Source organism: Barbus barbus (assembly GCF_936440315.1).
Source record: "Barbus barbus genome assembly, chromosome: 7".
Taxonomy (NCBI): domain Eukaryota; kingdom Metazoa; phylum Chordata; class Actinopteri; order Cypriniformes; family Cyprinidae; genus Barbus; species Barbus barbus.
Window position 1 is genome coordinate 8,401,736 of NC_136735.1, and position 22,685 is coordinate 8,424,420.

Sequence of the window (22,685 nt, forward strand, 5' to 3'; positions counted from 1 at the left end):
TCAAGTGGCAGTATTTGCCCACTGGAGACATTTATTTCTATTATTTCTGGAAGGGCTTTTTATTTAACAGTTTAAAACATATTGTCGTCCCTGTACGCCAAATACTTTAACTGAATTTCAGTAAATTAATAGAAATACATTAAATCTGAAAAATTATTGATATTAATTGAATTCAAAAAGAGCTGTAAATAATGCACAAGTATCATGTATCATAATAAAATAAACGAATAAAAACGGGTGGTTGACCAGTATGAGTTTTGTATGAGAGATATCAAAATTCTTGAAATACTTATTTTACACAATATATATATATATATATTATATATATATATATATATATATATATATATATATATATATATATATATATATATATATATATATATATATATATATATATATACTTTAAATATTTGTAAAACATACATTAAGCATATTCAATATATTTTAACCTTTTGCAAAAAGTTGTAAGTAGACCTCGGAACTGACACAAAAACGAACAACCATACTGACAAGACCCCTGATTATTTCTTATAATTTACATGCCATGCTGTTTAATTATCACACTCAATCTTCATTGGCTCGCGGCGCGCGTGCGTCACGTCTTCGCCTTCACGTTGCGTTGTTCAGCGGAGAGCTTTACGTTTGAAAGCGCGTCTTTACGTGAAAGGCATACTATACTATACTATTTTCCAAAGCGACTGTGCAGGCCGTAATGTAACAGCAGCAGATGAGGGGAGAGAGGGGGAGTACAGTACTGCGCTATCCTTCACTTTCCGTTAGGAGGTAGTGGTGGGAAACCTGACTAATTTCCGTGAATCGGTTCTTTTGAACAGTTCATTTCAAAGAACCAATTCAGGGATTCTCTGCGTCATGACGACATTACGTCACCACGTGGTCCCGGCGTGGCTCAAAAACGTTACAATAAAGCCACATGAAAACACATATTGCTGTTTATTATGCCTTTTCGATGATTATGTAAAAGAGTGTTTAGTGTCCCTGTTCAGTTCAGTTTGCTGCAATGGCCCAACTCATAAAATACATTATAGTTTAGAACCTAAATATAATTTTCATTTAAATTAAAAATCCTTATTATTGATTGCCATTTTGGCTGAATGAGTAATTACAGTAGACCTAGGTTTTATTGGTCAATATTTATGCAATTTGGCTTTTAAAATATTTACAATACTATCAGCGGAATCAAGAACCAGTCCGATTCCGGAGCGAGTCGTTTTGAAAGATTCATTCAAAAGAATCGATTCAGAATGATTCATTGATGAATCTCACTCACATCGCTAGCAGGAGGTATCCGGAGCGGCTGTGTCACTCGGAAGGAAACGTCCGTCAGGGATTCTGTGTTTTTTTAGGGCTCAAGAAAAACCTAGCGACATCCTTCCCTTCATTTGGAAGAAAGGTGCCTGAATTATTTGCGTTTCATCGGATCTAGATCAATATTCACGGACTGATGTGGCCATGGCAAGTATCGGTGTCAGCTTAATCGATACCCGCCTGCAACATCTGAAGGATACAAAGTGAAAGATAAATTATAATTGAGTAAGTTTATGTGATCTCGGCAGACTTCATCTGTGCGCATGCGCGCTGGATATGCTCATGTGAACTGATATAGGCTGAATGTCTGTCCAAGATAGTGTGATTTTGTCTTTCCATTTGACTTTAAACGGCACATTTGATGGTTAATGTACGGATATCTTCATCTACAATCAGCTGACCACCCCTGAATCCATTGCATTGGAAGAGATAACCTGGAGTTTTCCTTCATTTGTTTAAACAGAAGCTTATTCGGAACCCAGATATTTCCTCTTGTGTTAAAGGAGCCTATAAGGATCGTCGTTGAACAGTTAACGGGATCTGGGAGATGTCAGGCCGGCCTAGGACCACCTCATTTGTGGAGAGCTGCAAGCCAGTGCCGCAGCCTTCAGCCTTTGGCAACATGAAAGTCAGCAGTAAGCATCAACATCTACTACTCTATATCTCATATCGTAATATATCTCAGCCAAACACTATAAGATAAAGAAATTCACACTTGGTTATGATCAGGATGGATATGTGTATGATATACAGTTTGTGAGCATCTGTCATATAATCATGCTCCTAATGTAATGCTGCCTGGATCTCAAGGGATGGGTCAGGTCCTGTCTCTTATTATCAGATCTGCTCAATGGAAATACATCTGCTGCATTGTGTCTGAGAAAGCACCCTGCCTGGGCATCATTGCACAGCTCAGTAGTTTATTCCAGGGAGGTTGCAGCACCCAGACCTTTTTTTCAGCAACATAATGACTGCGTTAGCTTGCACAAGAATTGTCAGATAATAATCAGATTTTTAAACATGTAATCATGTAAACACATCACCCTGATTACAAGTTAACTAAAACTGTCTTAAACTATAAAAAAAAATATTTCCATTACTTGTAATAAATGAAACATTTACTGAAATAAAAGAGACGTAAATATAAAAAAAGCTTTTTTTTATTTCAGCTGGTTGCCGCAGTTTAATTTGATGTATTAAAAATAAAGGTAAAAATGAAAAAACGCTACATAGACATGATTAAAAAAATAATAATAATGACAGAAACACACAGCAAAATTATTAAAACTTTAACTAAAATAAAATAAAAGCAGAAAATATCAAATAAAGCTAATTTCAAATATTAATTAACTTCAATTATATCCCAATGATCACCATAACCAGATTAATCAAATATTCCAGGTTATGGAAGTCTGAAAAAGACAGGTGTCACGTGATATACTATTATTCTGAATAAAGTGTTTATGTGACCCAAATGTCTGATTTAGGAATATGCCAACTGGCTTGTACACTGTGTCCAGTTTTGGCAATCACATTTATATGATAAACTCTTGATCATATTCTGATATTAATCAGCATATTCCTGTATGGACATACAAAACTGTCATTTAAAGGGACAGTTTACACAAAAATAGAAATTCTGTTATCATCTACTCATCCTCAGTTCGTTCCAAACCTATATGAGTTTCTTTCTTCTGTTGAACACAAAATAAGATATTTTGAAGAATGCTGGTAACCAAACAGTTGACGGTAGCCATTGACTTTTATATGTAAAAAATGTCAATGGCTACCGTCAACTATTTGTTTACCCACATTCTTCAAAGTATCTTCTTTTTTTGTACTCAACAGGAGAAACTCATACAGGTTTGGAGGATGAGTAAATGATACAGTTTTCATTTTTGGGTGAACTATCACTTTAAGAGCTCAATCCGAGCAGCCGAATCCTTACCCATCTTCAAGAAACGGCTAAAAACTCATCTGTTCCATCTTTACTTGACCCTCTAACTCTAGCACTCTCTATTCTAATTTGATTTTATCTATTTGTCTTTTTGTTTAAAAAAAAATAAATAATAATAATTATCTGTACTACGTTAGGCTAACCAAGACTTGTAATGCACTTGCTCTTTTGTTGGTTTTGATTGCTTCTTATGTCCTCATTTGTAAATCGCTTTGGATAAAAGCATCTGCTAAATGACTAAATAAATAAATCATAAATAAAGAGCTTAATCTGAGACCCTTTAGCTGGTTAGATTCATTGTCCTACCAAGGAAGATGTTTCTTGATGAGCTCAGAGCTTGTTTTAGTGCCCATTTATAAGCTATAAATGTCTCGAGGCATAGCTTATTACTTGATATCTCACTTACTTTCTAGCTGGATAATGTTTAGCTGCATGAGCTGTAAAATTGCCCATTGCCCCTCTTTGAACCCATGCCCCATGGTTTGATTGACAGGCCTCTCTCCTGATCCTCAGCCCAGCTGGATCACTCATTTCCTGCACTAATGATGTGTATCTCACCACTGTGCTCCTCAGGAAAGGAGGATCAGAGGGATGTGTGTGACTCACCTCTGACTCTACCTCTTTTCCAAGTGCCTATACCTCAGCAGCTGTCTGTAGAGTCACAGTCGATTTAACAATAGGGGAGGACATGTGGACTGGCACTCTGACTGGCGCTTAACACATCCATGTCTAATGGTATTCTACCATAATGGAAACTCAATGTTTCATTAGATTATTTTCTGCTTGGGATTAGGTTTTGGAGAGTTTAAAAGCAGACATGTGCAGCTTGTATTTTCCCTCAAACAGTACAACAATGTAATTGCAAAAAAAAGAAAAAAGAATATAATACATTTTTTTTTAATTAAATTTTGTACATACACACTATTGGAATATAAACACATCTAACTAATTTGATCATCAAGTAATTCTTCACTGCAATGTGTTGAGACATTTCTTTTTTTAGTTCCTCATTTGATCTTAGAAGTCAAACATGAAGATTATAAAGAAATTCATACTTCTGTAGAGATGCATGAAAATGATCAAAAGATTTATAATGTTTATAAAAAATGTATAATGTTAGAAAAATCTATATTTCAAATGAATCCTTTTTAATGTACTGTTTATCAGTTTTCACAAAAATATTAAGTAGCACAACTGTTTTCAATATTTCGATAATAATAATAAATGTTTCTTGAGCAGAAAATCATGTGACACTGAAGACTGGAGTAATGATGGAGAAAATTCAGCTTTGCTTCACAGGAATAAATTACATTGTAAACTATATTAAAATGGAAAATAGCTATTTTAGGCTGTGTTAGTAATTTACAATATTATTGTTTTTACTATATTTGATTAAATAAATTCAACCTTGCTTAGCATATAAGAGCTTCCTTTCAAAAATCTTAAAACATCTGACCAACTATATATATATATATATATATATGTATATGTGTGTGTGAATAAAAGTTTAGTTCAAAATATAAAAAAATGCTTATTTAAATAAGAAAAATCCATATTATGAAATTTAGATTTTTTTCAAAATGTCAAAAAAAAAAATTCTCGCATATGTGAGAGTATGTGCCGGTGGTCCTGTGGTTGATCTGATCAGCTGACAGCAAATGACTCCCAGCATCAGTCTTACCAGCTGACTCATCTTGCTGCCATAGCAACGCCCAGGGCTGAGGCAGCATGACTTCCTCCACAGGGTGTGTCCTAAAGAGGGGCTACATCGGAGCATGTTACGCGCTTATTATCGTCACAAGCCAAATAGTCCAGGTCTAGACATGCTTGTCAGAGAACAGCAGCAGGCCTCTCTTCATAGCTGCGAAATTACATTTCATAGCTCGTATTAAAGATAATGCCATGAACCTGTCCAAGCAAATTAGGGTTTTTATTTCTATTTAGAGCTATTATAGACCTCCTCAGGGTAGGTGTCTATTTAATGTGTATGAAATGAGCCTGTGAGGGACAGAAGTTTGTTCAGTGGGTCAATTGTACTGGTGTTGATCATTAAGATATTGTTGACATTTCAAAATATGTCTTTGCGGTGAACAAAAAGCTGAAAGAATAATATCTTGGTACCATATGGTAGGTGTCAGTTGGGAAATACTGGCAGATATTGGATATTTAACTGTGCTGTTTTCCAGTTTTTACATTAAGATTACCTTTTAATGCTCACTTAAAAGTAATCATCAAAAATTTAACATTGTAGTAACAAATTAATAGTGTTGGTAGGATGTTTTTGAATGAAGTGTCTCATGCTCATCCAGGCTGCATTTATTTGATCACAAATACAGTAAAAACATTAATATTGTGATATATTATTACAATTTAAATGAACCGTTTTCTATTTGAATATATTTTTATATGTAATTTATTTCTGTGATGAAAAGCTGGATTTTCAGCATCAACATGATCCTTCAGAAATCATTCTAATGTGCTGATTTGTGCTCAAGAATCATTTCTGATTATTAATAATGTTGGAAATAGCTGTGCTACTTCATATTTTTGTAATATTTATTTTTCAGTATTTTTTTTGTTTAACAGAAAGTCTAAAAAACCCAGCATTTATTTGAAAGTTTTTGTCTTTACTGTTACTGTCATTTGATCAATTCAATGCATTCATGCTTGAATTCTAATGAAAAAAAAAAAAATTCAATATCAATTTTTTTTAATGATAGTGTAATGTAAATATATAAAAAATGCTGTAATACTGTTAAATGTAATATTTAGTAAATCTCAAAATGAGTATCCATTTTTCATACTGTACATTTTAATGTCGTAACATGAAAATAACTATTGGCTTATTGGTATCATTCAGGATTTTAACGTTTTTGCCTGACAGCCTGTTGTCATACGCTTCAAGTTAATTATGAAATTCATCCTGACTAACATTCATAATAATAAAAACAAATATACAAGGCTTGATATGTAGAAATTTGGTGTTTATATTCTGCAGGGCTAATCATTGGATATTCATAATCAGTTCATGTTTCATTTTCATCTGTTCTTAACATAGTGGATGGCGAGGGATAATCATTTTGTATGTGAGATAATGTGATTAATGCTGAAAACTCTCTTAGACCGGAGAAGATTAAGCTAAGCTGCGTCTTATATTAAATGCCTTGGTTTATCTGAATTGCTAAATGACTAGTCAGTTCGCGAGCGGGATGGTGTCAGAGGAGCAGGATGGGAAGATGATCTGGGTAAGTAATGGGCCGTGACTCAATTAAAATTCCATGCTGCGTAAGTTTGGGAGCCGAGATCTTTATTAGCTCATCTTGCGATTGTGTGCGCACACACTCACGCCCTCTGACTCATCACATTTCCCCGTGCTGAACGCGCACTCTGTCTGCACTTTACTCCACGGCTCACCTGACCTGCCAAACACACACATACTTATACTATCTCACTTAAAGGGATAGTTCACCCAAAAATGAAAATTCTGTCATCAATTACTCACTCTCAAGTAATTCCAAACCTGTATGAATGTCTTTGTTCTGCTGAACAAAACAAATTATGTACCATAATCATAGCTTTATCCACAATGGATAGTAAAGACCTTGTTTTTTTGTGAACAAAGAAAACATCATGGTCATGCGTAATAAATCAGAAATCATGTTGATGTACTCACCTTAGTTAATTTTTTAATTAAGGTGTTCATCCATGAAGTAATGAATGAAAGACTTTGAACTCATGATAGTTCCTGATAATTCATGAGATATTAATACATGAAGTAATGCATAATTCACACATTAATATTTGGATGAATTCATGCTAATTCATGTACCCTTACTGTAAAGTGTTACCTAAATATGATCTCACAGAGAGGGAGAAAAAGTGAGTACTGAGTTTCAAAATATATTTCTACTTTATAATTGAGGACAGTTCCCATTTTGTCCTCATATTTCCTATTTTCATGTTGTCAAGCCCTTGCTCAGGGGTGCGAAACCGTGATGAGGTGTGAAGTGAATGTGTTTAACTTGAAAACGAGCTCAGGTGAATAAATGATACATGCAGGATCTAACGTTAATGAGCGTAGTAACACCTAGAGCGCATGTGACCATGTAAAACAGGCCAGTTCATTACAAAGGAATAATCATTGTACTTCCTCTCTCACTTTAGGAGATAAAGATGGCAGTAAAGTTACAACAGTGGCTGCGACCCCCGGTCAGGGACCCGACCGACCTCAGGAGGTCAGCTACACGGACACAAAGGTCATCGGAAACGGCTCATTTGGGGTCGTATATCAAGCGAAGCTGTGCGACACAGGAGAGCTGGTGGCCATAAAGAAGGTGCTGCAGGATAAAAGGTTTAAGGTAAGAATTTCTTTGTTGGTTTATCATTTAGTCTTAAAGTGACAAGTTTATCCATGCAACCATTTAGCATTATATTGATGTAATTTCTCACGATTCTTTCTTTCTTTGTTTTTGTGTCAGAATCGTGAGTTACAGATCATGAGGAAGTTGGATCACTGTAACATTGTCCGTCTGCGCTACTTCTTCTACTCCAGCGGAGACAAAGTGAGTGCCACATTTCTTCCCTCTGTTTTTTTTTTTTTTTTTTTCTGAGCAGCATCATGTGCCCTATAGACTAGAAACATGCTGTCCAGCAGTTTCCAGCAAATGCTCAGGGTCGTGGGATATGTATTCCTATGGTGCAACCTGAAGTGAGTAGCAGTCTGATATCTAACTTTTTAATGAGCTGTGCTTGCGAGGGACTGCAGCAGAGCCCTGCAGGTAGTTTGGCTCTTGCACACTGAGTTACACTCTGGACACCAGCAAACTCATACTTGAAAAAAATCCAATAGAATATGACCTTTTAGTCAAGTGTTTTTATTTTTAAAAATATGTAGTGTAAATAAAATTACATTTCACATAAGGAAAATTAAGCCTATTTTCTATCATTTGTATTGCTATATTACATTAATGAGTTTTTTAAAGTTATTTTATGGTAATATTATTTTTTTATAGTAAGTATTTGTGGGAAAATTGCCATGAAAATGGCACAATAAATAATAACAGGGTTTCTGCTGATCTTAAAAAGACTTAATTCGCCCCTTCCACAAAATTGAGCGTAGCGTTAGTTCTGGCAGGTCACGTTAGTCAAGCTCGCGTCAGCTGACTCTCAGCTGATCCCCATCTACCTATAGGAATATGACACCTATCTAAGCATCCATATATAAGGTCGTCAGTATTATCAGCAGTTTTCGCTTTGCTCAATAGCTAATTACCCTCCTCCATCCCCAGCTCCTCCTCTGTCAGTCAGGATCCAGCCTTCTGATTCTCTTTTGAATCAGACAAATTTCAAATGTGTACATAAAATTACTGAACTTTAAAAAATCTGCAATAATTTTGCTGGTTCTGTTCTGTTTACCCTGGAGGGTTATCGCTGCTCTCCCTGCTCTCATCCATGCTATCCATTGCGCAGGGTGTTCTTGCCCAGAACAGAACCATACCGCCAATCCAAACTGTATGCTAATTGCCAATCATCTTTGACGATAGTAGTCCTGACAGAATTAATGCCTAAAAAGGTCTTAAATTCATGGATTTAAATGTTGCATGCACTGCAAAATTGAATATCTTCCTCAGTGTTTTTGTTTCTTAAATTCTTAAACTCAAGATACATTTACTTGAATATGAAGTCTTTTGTTTTTTCAGAAATTGTCTTAATACTGCTTCTTAAGTAAACATATCTTGCTTAAAGAATCTTTAGGCATTTGCACTGGAAAACAAGACAAAAATACTGATAATAAACCATTTTTTTTTTTTTTTTTTTCAGAAGGTTCAGTAAAAATTTCCATATTCTAGTAGTTGGGAGCATTTGTTACATTTTCTGTAAAAATGTCTTAAAAGTCTTAAATTTACCTTCATAAAACCTGAATAAATAAATAAGTAATCAATCAATCTTAAAAGTGCTGTTGTTTTTTACTTCATGCATATATTTAGTGACATTTTTATACTTTTGAATATTTTTGTATATATTTATAAACATATATATTTCATTAAAAAGTATCTCAACCGAAAAAAGGAATGAATGAATAAATAATAAATATTGAATAAACAAATACGAATGGTACTATAATTTTTATGCAACATATAAACAGATTTTGTCTTTTTATTTCTTTATTTGGGGGGACTTTTGCAAGGTTCTCCAGTATGTTATGAACAAATTGAATGAAATATACTTTACTGTCCCAGAAGGGAACTCCATCTAAAAGTGCGGTAAACATACAAAAAACATTGTCATTCTTCTTCAAATAATTTTTAAATAGATCTATAAATAATATGCACATGCATACAGTTCATACACTGGAAGACATCTGCTATCCAAACAGGGTGGTATTTTTGTTGTGATTTACAGCTCAGGCTGCTCATGCCCTCCAGCGATGACCTGTGGATGGGATTTCTGGCAATCCTGTGATAGCCCTGGGGGTAAAACCTGTCACAGAAGAGGCCAGTGACAGCTCAGTAGGAAACTTTTGATTGATGGGAAGCTAAACTGTTAGACCAGCCCTATTTTTACTGTATGACAACAAGCTCTGGCTCCTGTGCAGCCAACCATAGGAACAATGTGTGTGTGTAGAGAGTTCACAGAGTTCAGGTCTATATGAGTTCAGACTTCTCTTTTAATGTATAATCTGTAAACAGATCACACAAATAGGATCGGAGACTTGTCAGGATCCTATAACGAGAATACTATAACATTACATACCTGAGAGTAAAGTTTTAACTTTACAAGCTGCAGACATCCAAATTCAACCATTTCTTTCTTTTTGAGAAAGAAGACCAAGGGACCACAATGTAACCCAACACTAACCATGTTCATATATGCATAGTTCATGTCAGAGGCAGTCCACTTCAGCCAGGAGGGCCGCATTCATATATAAATATAGATTGCAGCTCATGCTTTGGCTGTGGTTTGGAAAATGATTGGTTGTGAAACTCTGGGTCTGTTTCATTCACATGCTCCTTTGTTTCCCTTTACATTTTGGATTGAGTGAATTCAATCGAAGTGTCACATCAGTCAGAAAGGCAATCAAGGACCTTTCCATGACTAAAGCAGTGTTTAGCAGTGTTTTTTTTTTCTCTGTGCTGACTTGGGCAAGAAGTTAGGATTTTCAATATTACTTCCTCGAAAATTTTACATACGTTGATATGTGTATATCTCTATTAATACACTTCCTTTTGCTAAGATTTTTAATGTTCTTGAAAGAATAGAGAGTGCTAGTGTTGGAGGGTCAAGGTTTTTTATAAATAAAAAGTAGATAGAATAGAATGGAATAGAATAGAGAGTGCTAGTGTTGGAGGGTCAAGTTTTTTATAAATAAACGTAGATAGAATAGAATAGAATGGAATAGAATAGAGAGTGCTAGTGTTGGAGGGTCAATGTTTTTTATAAATAAAAAGTAGATAGCATAGAATGGAATAGAATAGAATGGAATAGAATAGAGAGTGCTAGTGTTGGAGGGTCAAGTTTTTTATAAATAAACGTAGATAGAATAGAATAGAATGGAATAGAATAGAGAGTGCTAGTGTTGGAGGGTCAATGTTTTTTATAAATAAACGTGAATAGAATAGAATAGAATAGAATGGAATAGAATAGAGTGCTAGTGTTGGAGGGTCAAGTTTTTTTTTATAAATAAACGTAGATAGAATAGAATAGAATGGCATAGAATAGAGAGTGCTAGTGTTGGAGGGTCAAGTTTTTTTTGTAAATAAACGTAGATAGAATAGAATGGAATAGAATAGAGAGTGCTAGTGTTGGAGGGTCAAGTTTTTTTATAAATAAAAAATAGATAGAATAGAATAGAATAGAGAGTGCTAGTGTTGGAGGGTCAAGGTTTTTTTTATAAATAAACGTAGATAGAATAGAATAGAATAGAATAGAATAGAATGGAATAGAATAGAGAGTGCTAGTGTTGGAGAGTCAAGGTTTTTATAAATAAAAAATAGATAGAATAGAATAGAATAGAATAGAATAGAATAGAGAGTGCTAGTGTTGGAGGGTCAATGTTTTTTATAAATAAACGTGAATAGAATAGAATAGAATAGAATAGAATGGAATAGAATAGAGTGCTAGTGTTGGAGGGTCAAGTTTTTTTTTATAAATAAACGTAGATAGAATAGAATAGAATGGCATAGAATAGAGAGTGCTAGTGTTGGAGGGTCAAGTTTTTTTTGTAAATAAACGTAGATAGAATAGAATGGAATAGAATAGAGAGTGCTAGTGTTGGAGGGTCAAGTTTTTTTATAAATAAAAAATAGATAGAATAGAATAGAATAGAATAGAGAGTGCTAGTGTTGGAGGGTCAAGGTTTTTTTTATAAATAAACGTAGATAGAATAGAATAGAATAGAATAGAATGGAATAGAATAGAGAGTGCTAGTGTTGGAGAGTCAAGGTTTTTATAAATAAAAAATAGATAGAATAGAATAGAATAGAATAGAATGGAATAGAATAGAGAGTGCTAGTGTTGGAGAGTCAAGGTTTTTATAAATAAAAAGCAGATAGAATAGAATAGAATGGAATAGAATAGAGAGTGCTAGTGTTGGAGGGCCAAGGTTTTTTATAAATAAAAAATAGATAGAATAGAATAGAGAGTGCTAGTGTTGGAGGGTCAAGGTTTTTTATAAATAAAAAGTAGATAGAATAGAATGGAAAAGAATAGAGAGTGCTAGTGTTGGAGGGTCAAGGTTTTTTTATAAATAAAAAGTAGATAGGATAGAATAGAATAGAATAGAGAGTGCTAGTGTTGGAGGGTCAAGTTTTTTATAAATAAAAAATAGATAGGATAGAATAGAATGGAATAGAATAGAGAGTGCTAGTGTTGGAGGGTCAAGTTTTTTTATAAATAAAAAATAGATAGAATAGAATAGAGAGTGCTAGTGTTGGAGGGTCAAGGTTTTTTTTATAAATAAACGTAGATAGAATAGAATAGAATAGAATAGAATGGAATAGAATAGAGAGTGCTAGTGTTGGAGAGTCAAGGTTTTTATAAATAAAAAATAGATAGAATAGAATAGAATAGAATAGAATAGAGAGTGCTAGTGTTGGAGGGTCAATGTTTTTTATAAATAAACGTGAATAGAATAGAATAGAATAGAATAGAATAGAATAGAATAGAATAGAATAGAATGGAATAGAATAGAGTGCTAGTGTTGGAGGGTCAAGTTTTTTTTTATAAATAAACGTAGATAGAATAGAATAGAATGGCATAGAATAGAGAGTGCTAGTGTTGGAGGGTCAAGTTTTTTTTGTAAATAAACGTAGATAGAATAGAATGGAATAGAATAGAGAGTGCTAGTGTTGGAGGGTCAAGTTTTTTTATAAATAAAAAATAGATAGAATAGAATAGAATAGAGAGTGCTAGTGTTGGAGGGTCAAGGTTTTTTTTATAAATAAACGTAGATAGAATAGAATAGAATAGAATAGAATGGAATAGAATAGAGAGTGCTAGTGTTGGAGAGTCAAGGTTTTTATAAATAAAAAATAGATAGAATAGAATAGAATAGAATAGAATAGAATAGAGAGTGCTAGTGTTGGAGAGTCAAGGTTTTTATAAATAAAAAGCAGATAGAATAGAATAGAATGGAATAGAATAGAGAGTGCTAGTGTTGGAGGGCCAAGGTTTTTTATAAATAAAAAATAGATAGAATAGAATAGAGAGTGCTAGTGTTGGAGGGTCAAGGTTTTTTATAAATAAAAAGTAGATAGAATAGAATGGAAAAGAATAGAGAGTGCTAGTGTTGGAGGGTCAAGGTTTTTTATAAATAAAAAGTAGATAGAATAGAATGGAAAAGAATAGAGAGTGCTAGTGTTGGAGGGTCAAGGTTTTTTATAAATAAAAAGTAGATAGGATAGAATAGAATAGAATAGAATAGAATAGAATAGAATAGAATAGAATAGAATAGAGAGTGCTAGTGTTGGAGAGTCAAGGTTTTTTATAAATAAAAAGTAGATAGAATAGAATCGAATAGAATAGAATAGAGAGTGCTAGTGTTGGAGGGTCAAGGTCTTTTATAAATAAAAATTAGATTGAATAGAGTAGAATAGAATAGGATAGATAGAGAGTGCTAGTGTTAGAGGGTCAAGGATGTCTATATATAATAAATAAGAGGAGACAAGTAAATAGAATATAATATAGTGTATAATAGAGTGTTAATTTTAGTTTTAGAAATCTTTTGTAATATTATAATGTCTATTTGGTCAATTTGATGCGTTCTTGCTGAATAAAGTATTTGCTTAAAAAAACTTACTCCTTTAAAATCGCATCGTATGTGTATTAAACTGGTGCTTCCAAGACGATCAGAAGTCATTCTTGCAATTCGATAAATCTTAATCGGTGTTAGCCAGATCAATCATGTTACCATGGCAACATATTTAAATCAACTGATTGCAACCACAGTAATCAATATATCACACAAATTCAATGTGTTTGTTTAACAGGCATGTTGTTTTGCCAATGCTGAACCCGAACCCAGGCCATCCTAATGGTGGAACCACGTAAAGACTGGTTTATCCCTTCGTGAACCAGTTCAGTTCACAGAATTTCAGCCATCTAACCTAAAGACGCACGTACACAGCGATGCACATACGAGAGGCTGCAGGGTGTACGGTTACTCTTGAGTTATTCTTACACACACCGGCAGGGCTTCTCTTTTGTAACAAAGACAGAAAGGAAGACGTAGAGAAAGAGATCATGTGTGAGGGGTGCTTTGAGAAGCATAAAAGAAAAGAAACAGAAAGTAGGATGTTGTCAGTGATTGGCCAGTCGTGATGGATTGAAGGGATACTATGGCCTGAAACATACTTTACACTGGTGTATTAATTCAGGACACACATTATGCCTTGAAACACTGAAAGTCTTGGTCATCTGGTCTTTCAACAACAAAATATACTCAGCTCTTTAAACATTTGGGGTCAGTACATGTTTTTTATATTAATTTCCAGCGAGGATGCAACTTTATATCACAGTTTTCACAAAAAAATATTAAGCAGCACTGTTGTCAACATTAGTAATTATAAGAAATGTTCCTTGATCAGGAAATCTGCATATTAGAATGATTTCTGAAGGATCATGTGACACTGAAGAGTTATGATGCTGGAAATTCAGCTTTGCATCACAGGAATATATTACATTTTAACATGTATTCAAATAGAAAACAGTTATTTTAAACTGTAATTATATTTAACATTTTGTCTGTTATATTTGATCAAATAAATGTAGCCTTGGTGCTTTCAAAAATATTTAAAAAATCTTACTGACCCAACTCTTTTGAATGGCAGTGTATGTGCCACTTTCCTTCTTTTTTAAAAAAATGGATCGGCCTGTTTATTTCACTCTCTTCTTGATTATATGGTTTGTTTTGTTAAGACACTACTTTAAGTAAGTATAAGCATATCTGCAATTTGAAGGGAAGTCTAATGCTAATGTAATGAGATATGTTAGCACCACAGTAAGGCAGACACATGTTAACCTGATAATTTAGCTTGCGTAGAGTATGTTTATGGCCGGTGAAGCGGGTGTCTCTGGCCGTCTCATTGACGGGCAGTGAGAGCAGGGCTGTCCTCACCGGTTTAACCCTCCATTCCAGCACGGTGACATAGTGTCTGACCACTGCGACTCTGTCCCAACGGCTCCCCTGGTGTCACAGAAACAGGATCAGTTCAGTTATGCAACCCTGTCCAGACAGAATTCTCACCCGTTTACTCACGCTTGGCAGTGGGGTGGTTGAATCAGTGTTCATGGATATTAGCTATCACGTCACCTTATAGTCAAGAACAGAAATGCAATCTAGACTCAGTAGTATGCATCTGCGAGCTACATTTGCTAAAATGTGGATGGCTAATGTATCCCACAAAGTAATGCACTTGTCTTGACCTTCCAACCTCTAACTATTTTTTGACCCGATATTTGTTTGGACTACTAAAATATAAGATGTATTTATACAAACATGGTTTAAAAGTCAAAAAGAGCAATAAATCTGTTTCTGATACCCTAACTTTAAAACATCAATAATTTATATATAAGTAAGGGATAATCAATGGCTAGCTGTGCATTAAAGGATTTTAATGCACGACGTGGAGGCAAAGAACCGCTCGACGCGAATCATATATATATGATTCTAGTGATAACAGAACTCTTACTCCTTTTGCAGTGTTTCTCACAGCGAACGTCATGGTGGATTTTTTCCAAAGCTGTAATACAAAAATAAATAAATTATCATAAATATTTATTATTTTTATGCATATTTCAGCTATTTATTTTCATGCTGCATCATGAGGTCATGTGGCAACAGCGTAACGTTCTACCATTTAAAATGTTTATCCTTGCAAATTTTGCACTGTTTCACAAACCTTGTAAAATATAGTAGACTGTAGTACATACTGAACATCATGAAGTATGCTAGTATTTGCTTTTTCAGCAGATGTTATAATATCATATATTTTAGCATAGTTAGAGTGCTATATTGACCAATCAGCATCAATGATATTACGGCTCTCTCTCAAAATGTGTGAAACTCTTGTCTTCACTCATTACCAGTGTAAAAGCATACTAATATTTGTCATTTAGCAGCCTCTTTTATCGAAAGATTTGTATGTGTGCATGAAAGGCCAATCACAGCACAACTCAGAAACCACTCGGCCAATCACAGGACAATCACAGAGCTGATATCACTGTTGCGAGGCAAGAGTTGGCTCAGAGCCTTTGGCAGGTTAATTTTCCAGATACATTAAGGAGTTTATGTCTCTGGGGGGCAACAGAGAGAGAGAGAGAGAGAAATAATGACTGTTCAAATAATCAATGCTGAAAACAGTCGTGTGTGTAAGAAACCATGATCAATTTTGTTCAGGATTATTTCATGAATAGGAAGTTCAAAGGAACATCACTGATTGAAATACTGTCCAATATAAAAGTCTTTGCTGTCACTTTTGACCAATTTAATATGCCATTGCAGAATAAGTGTTATTTCTTTCAAAGAAACAAATTACTGACCCCAAACGTTTGAGCAATAGCGTATATCACTGTAATGGTATGTTATATTTAAAATTAAACTAAAAATGACTTCTATATTATGTAACCACATAGTAATGCATATTTATTTTTGAATAAACTAGTCATTCTGTTGTATAGAAAGCAAATAAAAACACACATCTGTGTCATGCTTTTCTGACCAAAAAATAAGATAGGAACCTAAATCCGTTTTTGTTCTTCTATTCTGTTTCTTGTCAATACAGTGCAAGTCAGTGGGAATCAGAAGCTGTTTGGTTGCCAACATTCTTCAAAATATCTTTAGTGTGTTTTGTAGATTTAAAGAAAGTCAAACAGGTTTGGACCGACATGAGAGAGAATAAAAGATGACCGAATATTCGTTTTTAGGTGGACTATCCCTTAAAGATGATCAACCTGTTTCCTTTCATCCCTCACTTCATCCTTCTTTTCTTCACACCCACAGAAGGAGGAGGTGTATCTGAATTTGGTGATGGACTACGTGCCTGAAAACGTGTACCGAGTGGCCAGACACTACAGCAGAGCCAAGCAGAATCTGCCCATGGTCTATGTGAAGGTAAAATCTGTTTAATAGAATCTGACATTATTATTCACTATTCTGAAGACATGTGAATTTTCCATGCAGGTATAAGTTGGTTTGTTGCTGGTCCAGCTCATGAACCAAAGCTGCAGAACCTACTTAGTGAAACCAGTCAACTAGTAGCATGTGCTTTGTGGTGTAACTTGGTTGTCTTGTTAGTTTAGATATACTGGCTGGATGTATGAGCAGGATTTTCTTGTTTTCATGAGTGTTTGCGCCATGACTTTGTTCCGTTCTGAACTTTACGGTGGAATATTTTGTAGATCTCAGCTTGCAAATTCTGCTGTATTAAAGTCACTGTTTATGTGTGTTTTCAGCTATACATGTACCAGCTGTTCCGCAGCTTAGCGTACATCCACTCGTATGGGATCTGCCATCGAGACATCAAGCCGCAGAACCTCCTGCTCGACCCAGAGACAGCTGTACTCAAACTCTGTGACTTTGGAAGGTGAGACGGAGAAATTAGGTGCTGTCATGCATATAACATCTGCTGGAAAGTTAACAGCACTTGTTCATTTCAAGGCCAATGTTGAAACGTTGCCTGAGGTTCTGTATTGATGCTCATAATCTATAAAACCTTTTGTTAATTGACAAAGAAAATTGTGCATACACTACCATTCAAAAGTTTGGCGTTTGTATTAAAACATTTTTGATGAAAAATTCATGCTATTTTCCCCCAAAAGTGACAGAAAAGACCTTGTTAGAGAATATTTATATTTCATATAAAAGTTCTGGATCACAGTTTTCACAAAATATGAATTAGCGCAACTGTTTTCTACATTGATAATAATAAGAAATGCACAAATCTGCGTATTAGAATGATTTCTGAAGGATCACGTGACACTGAAGACTGGGGTAATGATGCTGAAAATTCAGCTTTGCCTCACAGGAATGAATTAGATTTTAAAATATATTCAAATTGAAAACAGTTATTTTAAATTGGAAAAATATTCCAAATTAATGCAGCCATGATGAGCATAGAAAAGCACTTTTAAAATGCTTTGTATGTTTGTGAATATTGAAAGAAAAGCATGCAACAAGTGTCCATAATATACACAATATTAACTCAAAAGCATCCCAGGATGCACTTCGTGAAGTTGGTAGAGGGAATGAGGAATATGTGAAAGACAGACGTTGCTTGTGTGATGTGGTACCTTTACTGGAAAACTTTATCTGCCAATTTTACAGCAACTGAACAAGTCTCGTGTGTGAAAGTGACTATTTCATGGATCAAATCCCATCATTCTGATCTAAATCTATGACTGACTTTGATTAAACTGCTTTAAACTTCTTGAACTTTTTTTAAAGTTTTGTTCCTCCGTAGTTAACAAACATTTGGATGTAGTTAGTGTTTGGCGATAATGATCATGATTATTGTTCTTGTGATGATAATGTGTCCAATGATGATGGCTGTTTTGATGTAGACGCGTGTTGGTGTAATTTCTGGTTATGTCTAATTCTCTCTGTCTGTGTCTCGCGTTTGGTCTGTGTCTTTCTGTCTCCTGCAGTGCTAAGCAGCTGGTGCGTGGTGAGCCTAATGTTTCCTACATCTGCTCGCGCTACTACAGAGCCCCTGAGCTCATTTTTGGAGCCACGGACTACACTTCCAGCATAGGTAATCTAATGCTCTTTTTATTCTAAAACGTTTTAAACTCCACCACCAGCACTGGCGTACTAATGCCAACTCTATTTAAAAAAAAGATTCGGTATCATACAAAATCCTGCCCTGTTGCAGTTTGCAGTCATAATATAAACAGGACTTAATTCAGATAATATTGTGCAATAGATTCATTTTAACTTGAGTGTTAGATTTAGTAAATCATTGTCTTTGTGCTGTGCTGTCTAAAAAATAAATTATATATATATTTATTTAACCATATATATATAACGTTCTAAACAAAACTGGACTCTGGTTAGGGCCTTGTATTTAAAGTGTGTGTGATTGGCTGCAGGTGAGTGCATAATCAGTGCAATGGAACATGGGAAATGTAGTCCAGGCTGACTTGTAACAGTCTGTGTGGTGTGGGGAATCAATATAATGCAAAGGTGACCTCTGGTGGCGAGCAGACGGAAGACCTCGGACAGGAATCATGACCTGTGATGGCAATCATTACTCTAGTATTTCAGTCTCTTGAAACTGAGATGCATTTTTTTTCAGGATTCTTTAATGAATAGAAAGTTCAAAAGAACAGCATTTATTTGAAATAGAAATCTTTATAACATTATTAATGTCTTTACTGTCACTTTTGATAAATGTAATGCGTTCTTGCTGAATAACAGTATTAATTTCTTTAAAAAAAAATCAATTTGACTATTTGCTGTTTCAGACATATTAAGTGATATAGGATTTAAAATGAATTAATTTGCATAATTTCGTGGTTAAAACTACATGCATCAACGATTCATATTGCAGCTATTTCTAAATGTTTCAGTAAACCACAACACCAACAAAGTTGTCGTATAATGCTAAAATAACTTAAAAACAAGACTGAGACATGCTAATGAAATGTGATTGAATACATTTGTGCTGCTAATCTTTGTTGTGAGAAGAGTAAGTGTTGTAATATTCAGTGTTTACCTTTGTTTCCATACAGACATTTGGTCGGCGGGCTGTGTACTGGCCGAGCTGCTGCTTGGACAGCCCATTTTTCCTGGTGACAGTGGCGTCGATCAGCTCGTTGAAATCATCAAGGTATGGAAGCGTGTGTGTTGCATGCGAGTTTCATAAATAATTTTTAAAATTTGATTGCGGCAACTTTTGTTTTTGCTGAAGTGTCTCATTTTGCACTTTTCTAGTACAAATAATATTAATAAAATTAATTCTAGTGTTATAACGAACCGATAAAATTTATTATGAGCATGCACTTCAGAAGTGCAGTGTGCTTTAAAGTAGGAAGGTTTCTGAAATGCTGTCAATCTTTTTATAGTTAAAAAAAAAATATGAAACAAAAATCACTGAAAGTGATTCCAACTACATTGTTCCTCTGTATATAGTTGTAATAGTTGTGGTGTGGACTATATATTTTAATTGCAACAGAATAAGAGAACTTGTTTCCTCCAGGTGCTGGGAACTCCTACACGGGAGCAGATCCGGGAGATGAACCCAAATTATACTGAATTCAAGTTTCCACAGATAAAGGCACACCCGTGGACTAAGGTTAGCATGAGTGTTTCCATGTGTTTTTTATCACTTTAATTCTAGACTGTGATTCTGGTCTTTTTATCTTATGCGTCTGAGTTTTTCTATGAACACAGATGCACTTTAATTGCTCACCTGTGACTTATTTAGAGTATAAATCTCCAAAATAGAGTATAATTTCCCCCAAAAAAGCATTTTGTACAGTCAAAAATTTTAATTAAAAGTTTTTGTATAAAGCATTCAAAAGTCCTGCGTTGTTGTCCATATGATAGGTTTTCCGGCCCCGGACCCCTCCGGAGGCGATAGCTCTTTGTTCCCGATTGTTGGAGTACACGCCTACGGCCCGATTCACTCCTCTGGAGGCCTGCGCTCACACTTTCTTTGACGAGCTCCGTGAGCCCAACCTCAAGCTCCCGAATGGAAGAGAGAGGCCTGTGCTGTTTAATTTCACTACACAGGGTATGCTGCACAAATGACCATGATTGAGTTAATCTTTTTGATGTATGGCAACAAGTATTAACTGATTTTAATAGCAAATGTGCACCATCATTCAAATATTTGGTGTCGGTAACAATTTTAAAACGTTTTTGAAAGTCAAAAATGCAGTAAAAACAGAAATATTGTGAAATATTATTACAATTTAAAATAACTGTTTTCTATTTGGATACATTTAACATGTAATTTATTCCTGTGATGCAAAGCTGAATTTTCAGCATCTTTGCTCCAGTCTTTAGTTTCACATGATCCTTCAGAAGTCATTCTAATATGTGACCCTAGACCACAAAACCAGTCTTAAGTTGCTGGGGTATATATGTAGCAATAGCCAACAATACATTGTGTGGGTCAAAATTATTGATTTTTATTTTATGCAAAAATCATTAGGATATTAAGTAAAGATCATGTTCCATGAACATATTTTGTGAATTTCCTTCCGTAAATATATCAAAACTTAATTTTTGATTAGTAGCATTGCTAAGGACTTCATTTGGACAACTTTAAAGGCAATTTTCTCAATATTTTGATTTGTTTGCACCCTCAGATTCTAGATATTCAAACTGTTGTATCACAGCCAAATATTGTCCTATCCTAACAAACCATACATCAATGGAAATCTTATTTATTCAACTTTCAGATGATATATAAATCTCTATTTCAAAAAATTGACCCTTATGACTGGTTTTGTGGTCCAGGGTCACATATGATGAGTTGCTGCTCAAGAAACATTTCTTACGATCATCAATGTTAAAAGCAGTTTTGCTGGTTAATTTTTTTTTTGTTAAAACTGAATTTTTTAATTTTTAATTTTTCTTTGATGAATAAATAGATTAAGAAGAGAATCTATTAGAATTAAAATCTTTTGTACATTAAAATGTTTTTACTGTCTGTAAATTCGAGATTTCTTTCAACAACAAAAAAATCTTACTGGGCCCAAACTTTTTTTTTGAATGTTAGTGTAAATGTGTTTTCACTTGCATAATTCTGCCTTTTGCACTAATATCCATTGCATTTAATCATCAGAGTTGTCCAGTAACCCCTCGCTGGCCTCCTTACTTATTCCTGCACATGCTCAGAACCAGGCAGAAAACTCTTCCCAGTCTGCCTTGGCTGCAACAGGTCAGTTTTTCACCTTCGGTTTCTCACAAACCTCAAGACTGTCCTCACCACCTCTTTTTTTTGTTATAACCATCTCTTACTGTTCCAGGTGCCAACAGTGGTGATCGTGGTCTGAACACCAACGCTGCCTCTGCCGCCCCTAATCCTTCAACTTGAACCCCATCCACCCGTCAATGGGCCACTTTTATGCTGCTGCTTATTAGCCACGCCTACTCCCAGGGTCAAAGGCGTGGCTAAAACTAACCGAAAAGCTCATGATATGATGGATGCACCAAACCAAACCTTCCCCCAGTCATTGTCTTTGTTTTTATTATTTTTTTATTTATTGCTCTAAAGGACGAATCGAGGGCTCAGAAACACCGCCTCAGGATTATCTGCAGTGATGTTTGACAGTTCTCTCTCTCTCTGTCTCTCTTTTTCTCTATATATACACTTATATAAACCGTTACACATACAAATAAGTTTTCATATGTCTAATTTGACATTTTTTAAAGGGAAATCAGTATGCTGTAGCCGCTGCTTCTTTTATAATTGTCTCGGACCCCTTCCTTGTCACCTATGGGTAGAGACAAAGACTTTGAATATGAGCTGACACAGATGGCGCAGGTGGGATACAAGAAAGCTGGTTTCTGATTGGTCAATATGACCAAATCTTTAACGGCATGGACTGATTTCCAGGGTTTGTGTACATTCTGTAGACTATGTGAAATATATGCTAATGACTTTTGCCTTTTCCCTCAGTATTGGGCAGATATATGTTATATGCTTAAGCTGTATGCTGCTGTGTACCTCTTTGTTTTCCACCACCTTTGAAGGAGTGACATTATCCATTCGTTTCCTGCTCGTCTTCCTCTTTCCCATTGTATAATACTTCACTGAACTCTACAGATGTTGACACACGTAATATCGGATCATTTTCTGTGAGCGTGTGTGTGTGTGTGTGTGAGCGCATGCTGTACGTCTTATGTCTATAAATACTGTATGCTGATTAGTGAGCTAAACAAAATAAGCAC

At 34.9% G+C, this 22,685-nt stretch overlaps 1 protein-coding gene across 1 annotated transcript; it reads left to right on the plus strand.

Annotated features, from left to right (window-relative positions):
- Positions 1 to 1,267: 1,267 nt before the first annotated feature.
- On the plus strand, positions 1,268 to 22,496 carry LOC306872577 (glycogen synthase kinase-3 beta-like). Its single transcript, XM_079421189.1, has 12 exons — positions 1,268 to 1,554; positions 1,833 to 1,964; positions 7,451 to 7,644; positions 7,765 to 7,848; positions 16,785 to 16,895; positions 17,237 to 17,367; positions 18,428 to 18,534; positions 19,514 to 19,611; positions 19,981 to 20,076; positions 20,331 to 20,517; positions 21,577 to 21,672; positions 21,761 to 22,496. Exons 2-12 carry the CDS (start codon positions 1,877 to 1,879, stop codon positions 21,826 to 21,828), a joined length of 1,260 nt encoding a protein of 419 aa, XP_079277315.1. The 5' UTR covers positions 1,268 to 1,554; positions 1,833 to 1,876; the 3' UTR covers positions 21,829 to 22,496.
- Positions 22,497 to 22,685: the final 189 nt, after the last annotated feature.

Coding starts and splice junctions, on each gene's coding strand:
- LOC306872577 (XM_079421189.1), top strand. CDS start 1,877: ATGTCAGGCCGGCCTAGGACCACCTCATTTGTGGAGAGCTGCAAGCCA. Junction 1,965..7,450: donor TGGCAACATGAAAGTCAGCA/GTAAGCATCAAC, acceptor CTCTCACTTTAG/GAGATAAAGATGGCAGTAAA. Junction 17,368..18,427: donor AAACTCTGTGACTTTGGAAG/GTGAGACGGAGA, acceptor TGTCTCCTGCAG/TGCTAAGCAGCTGGTGCGTG.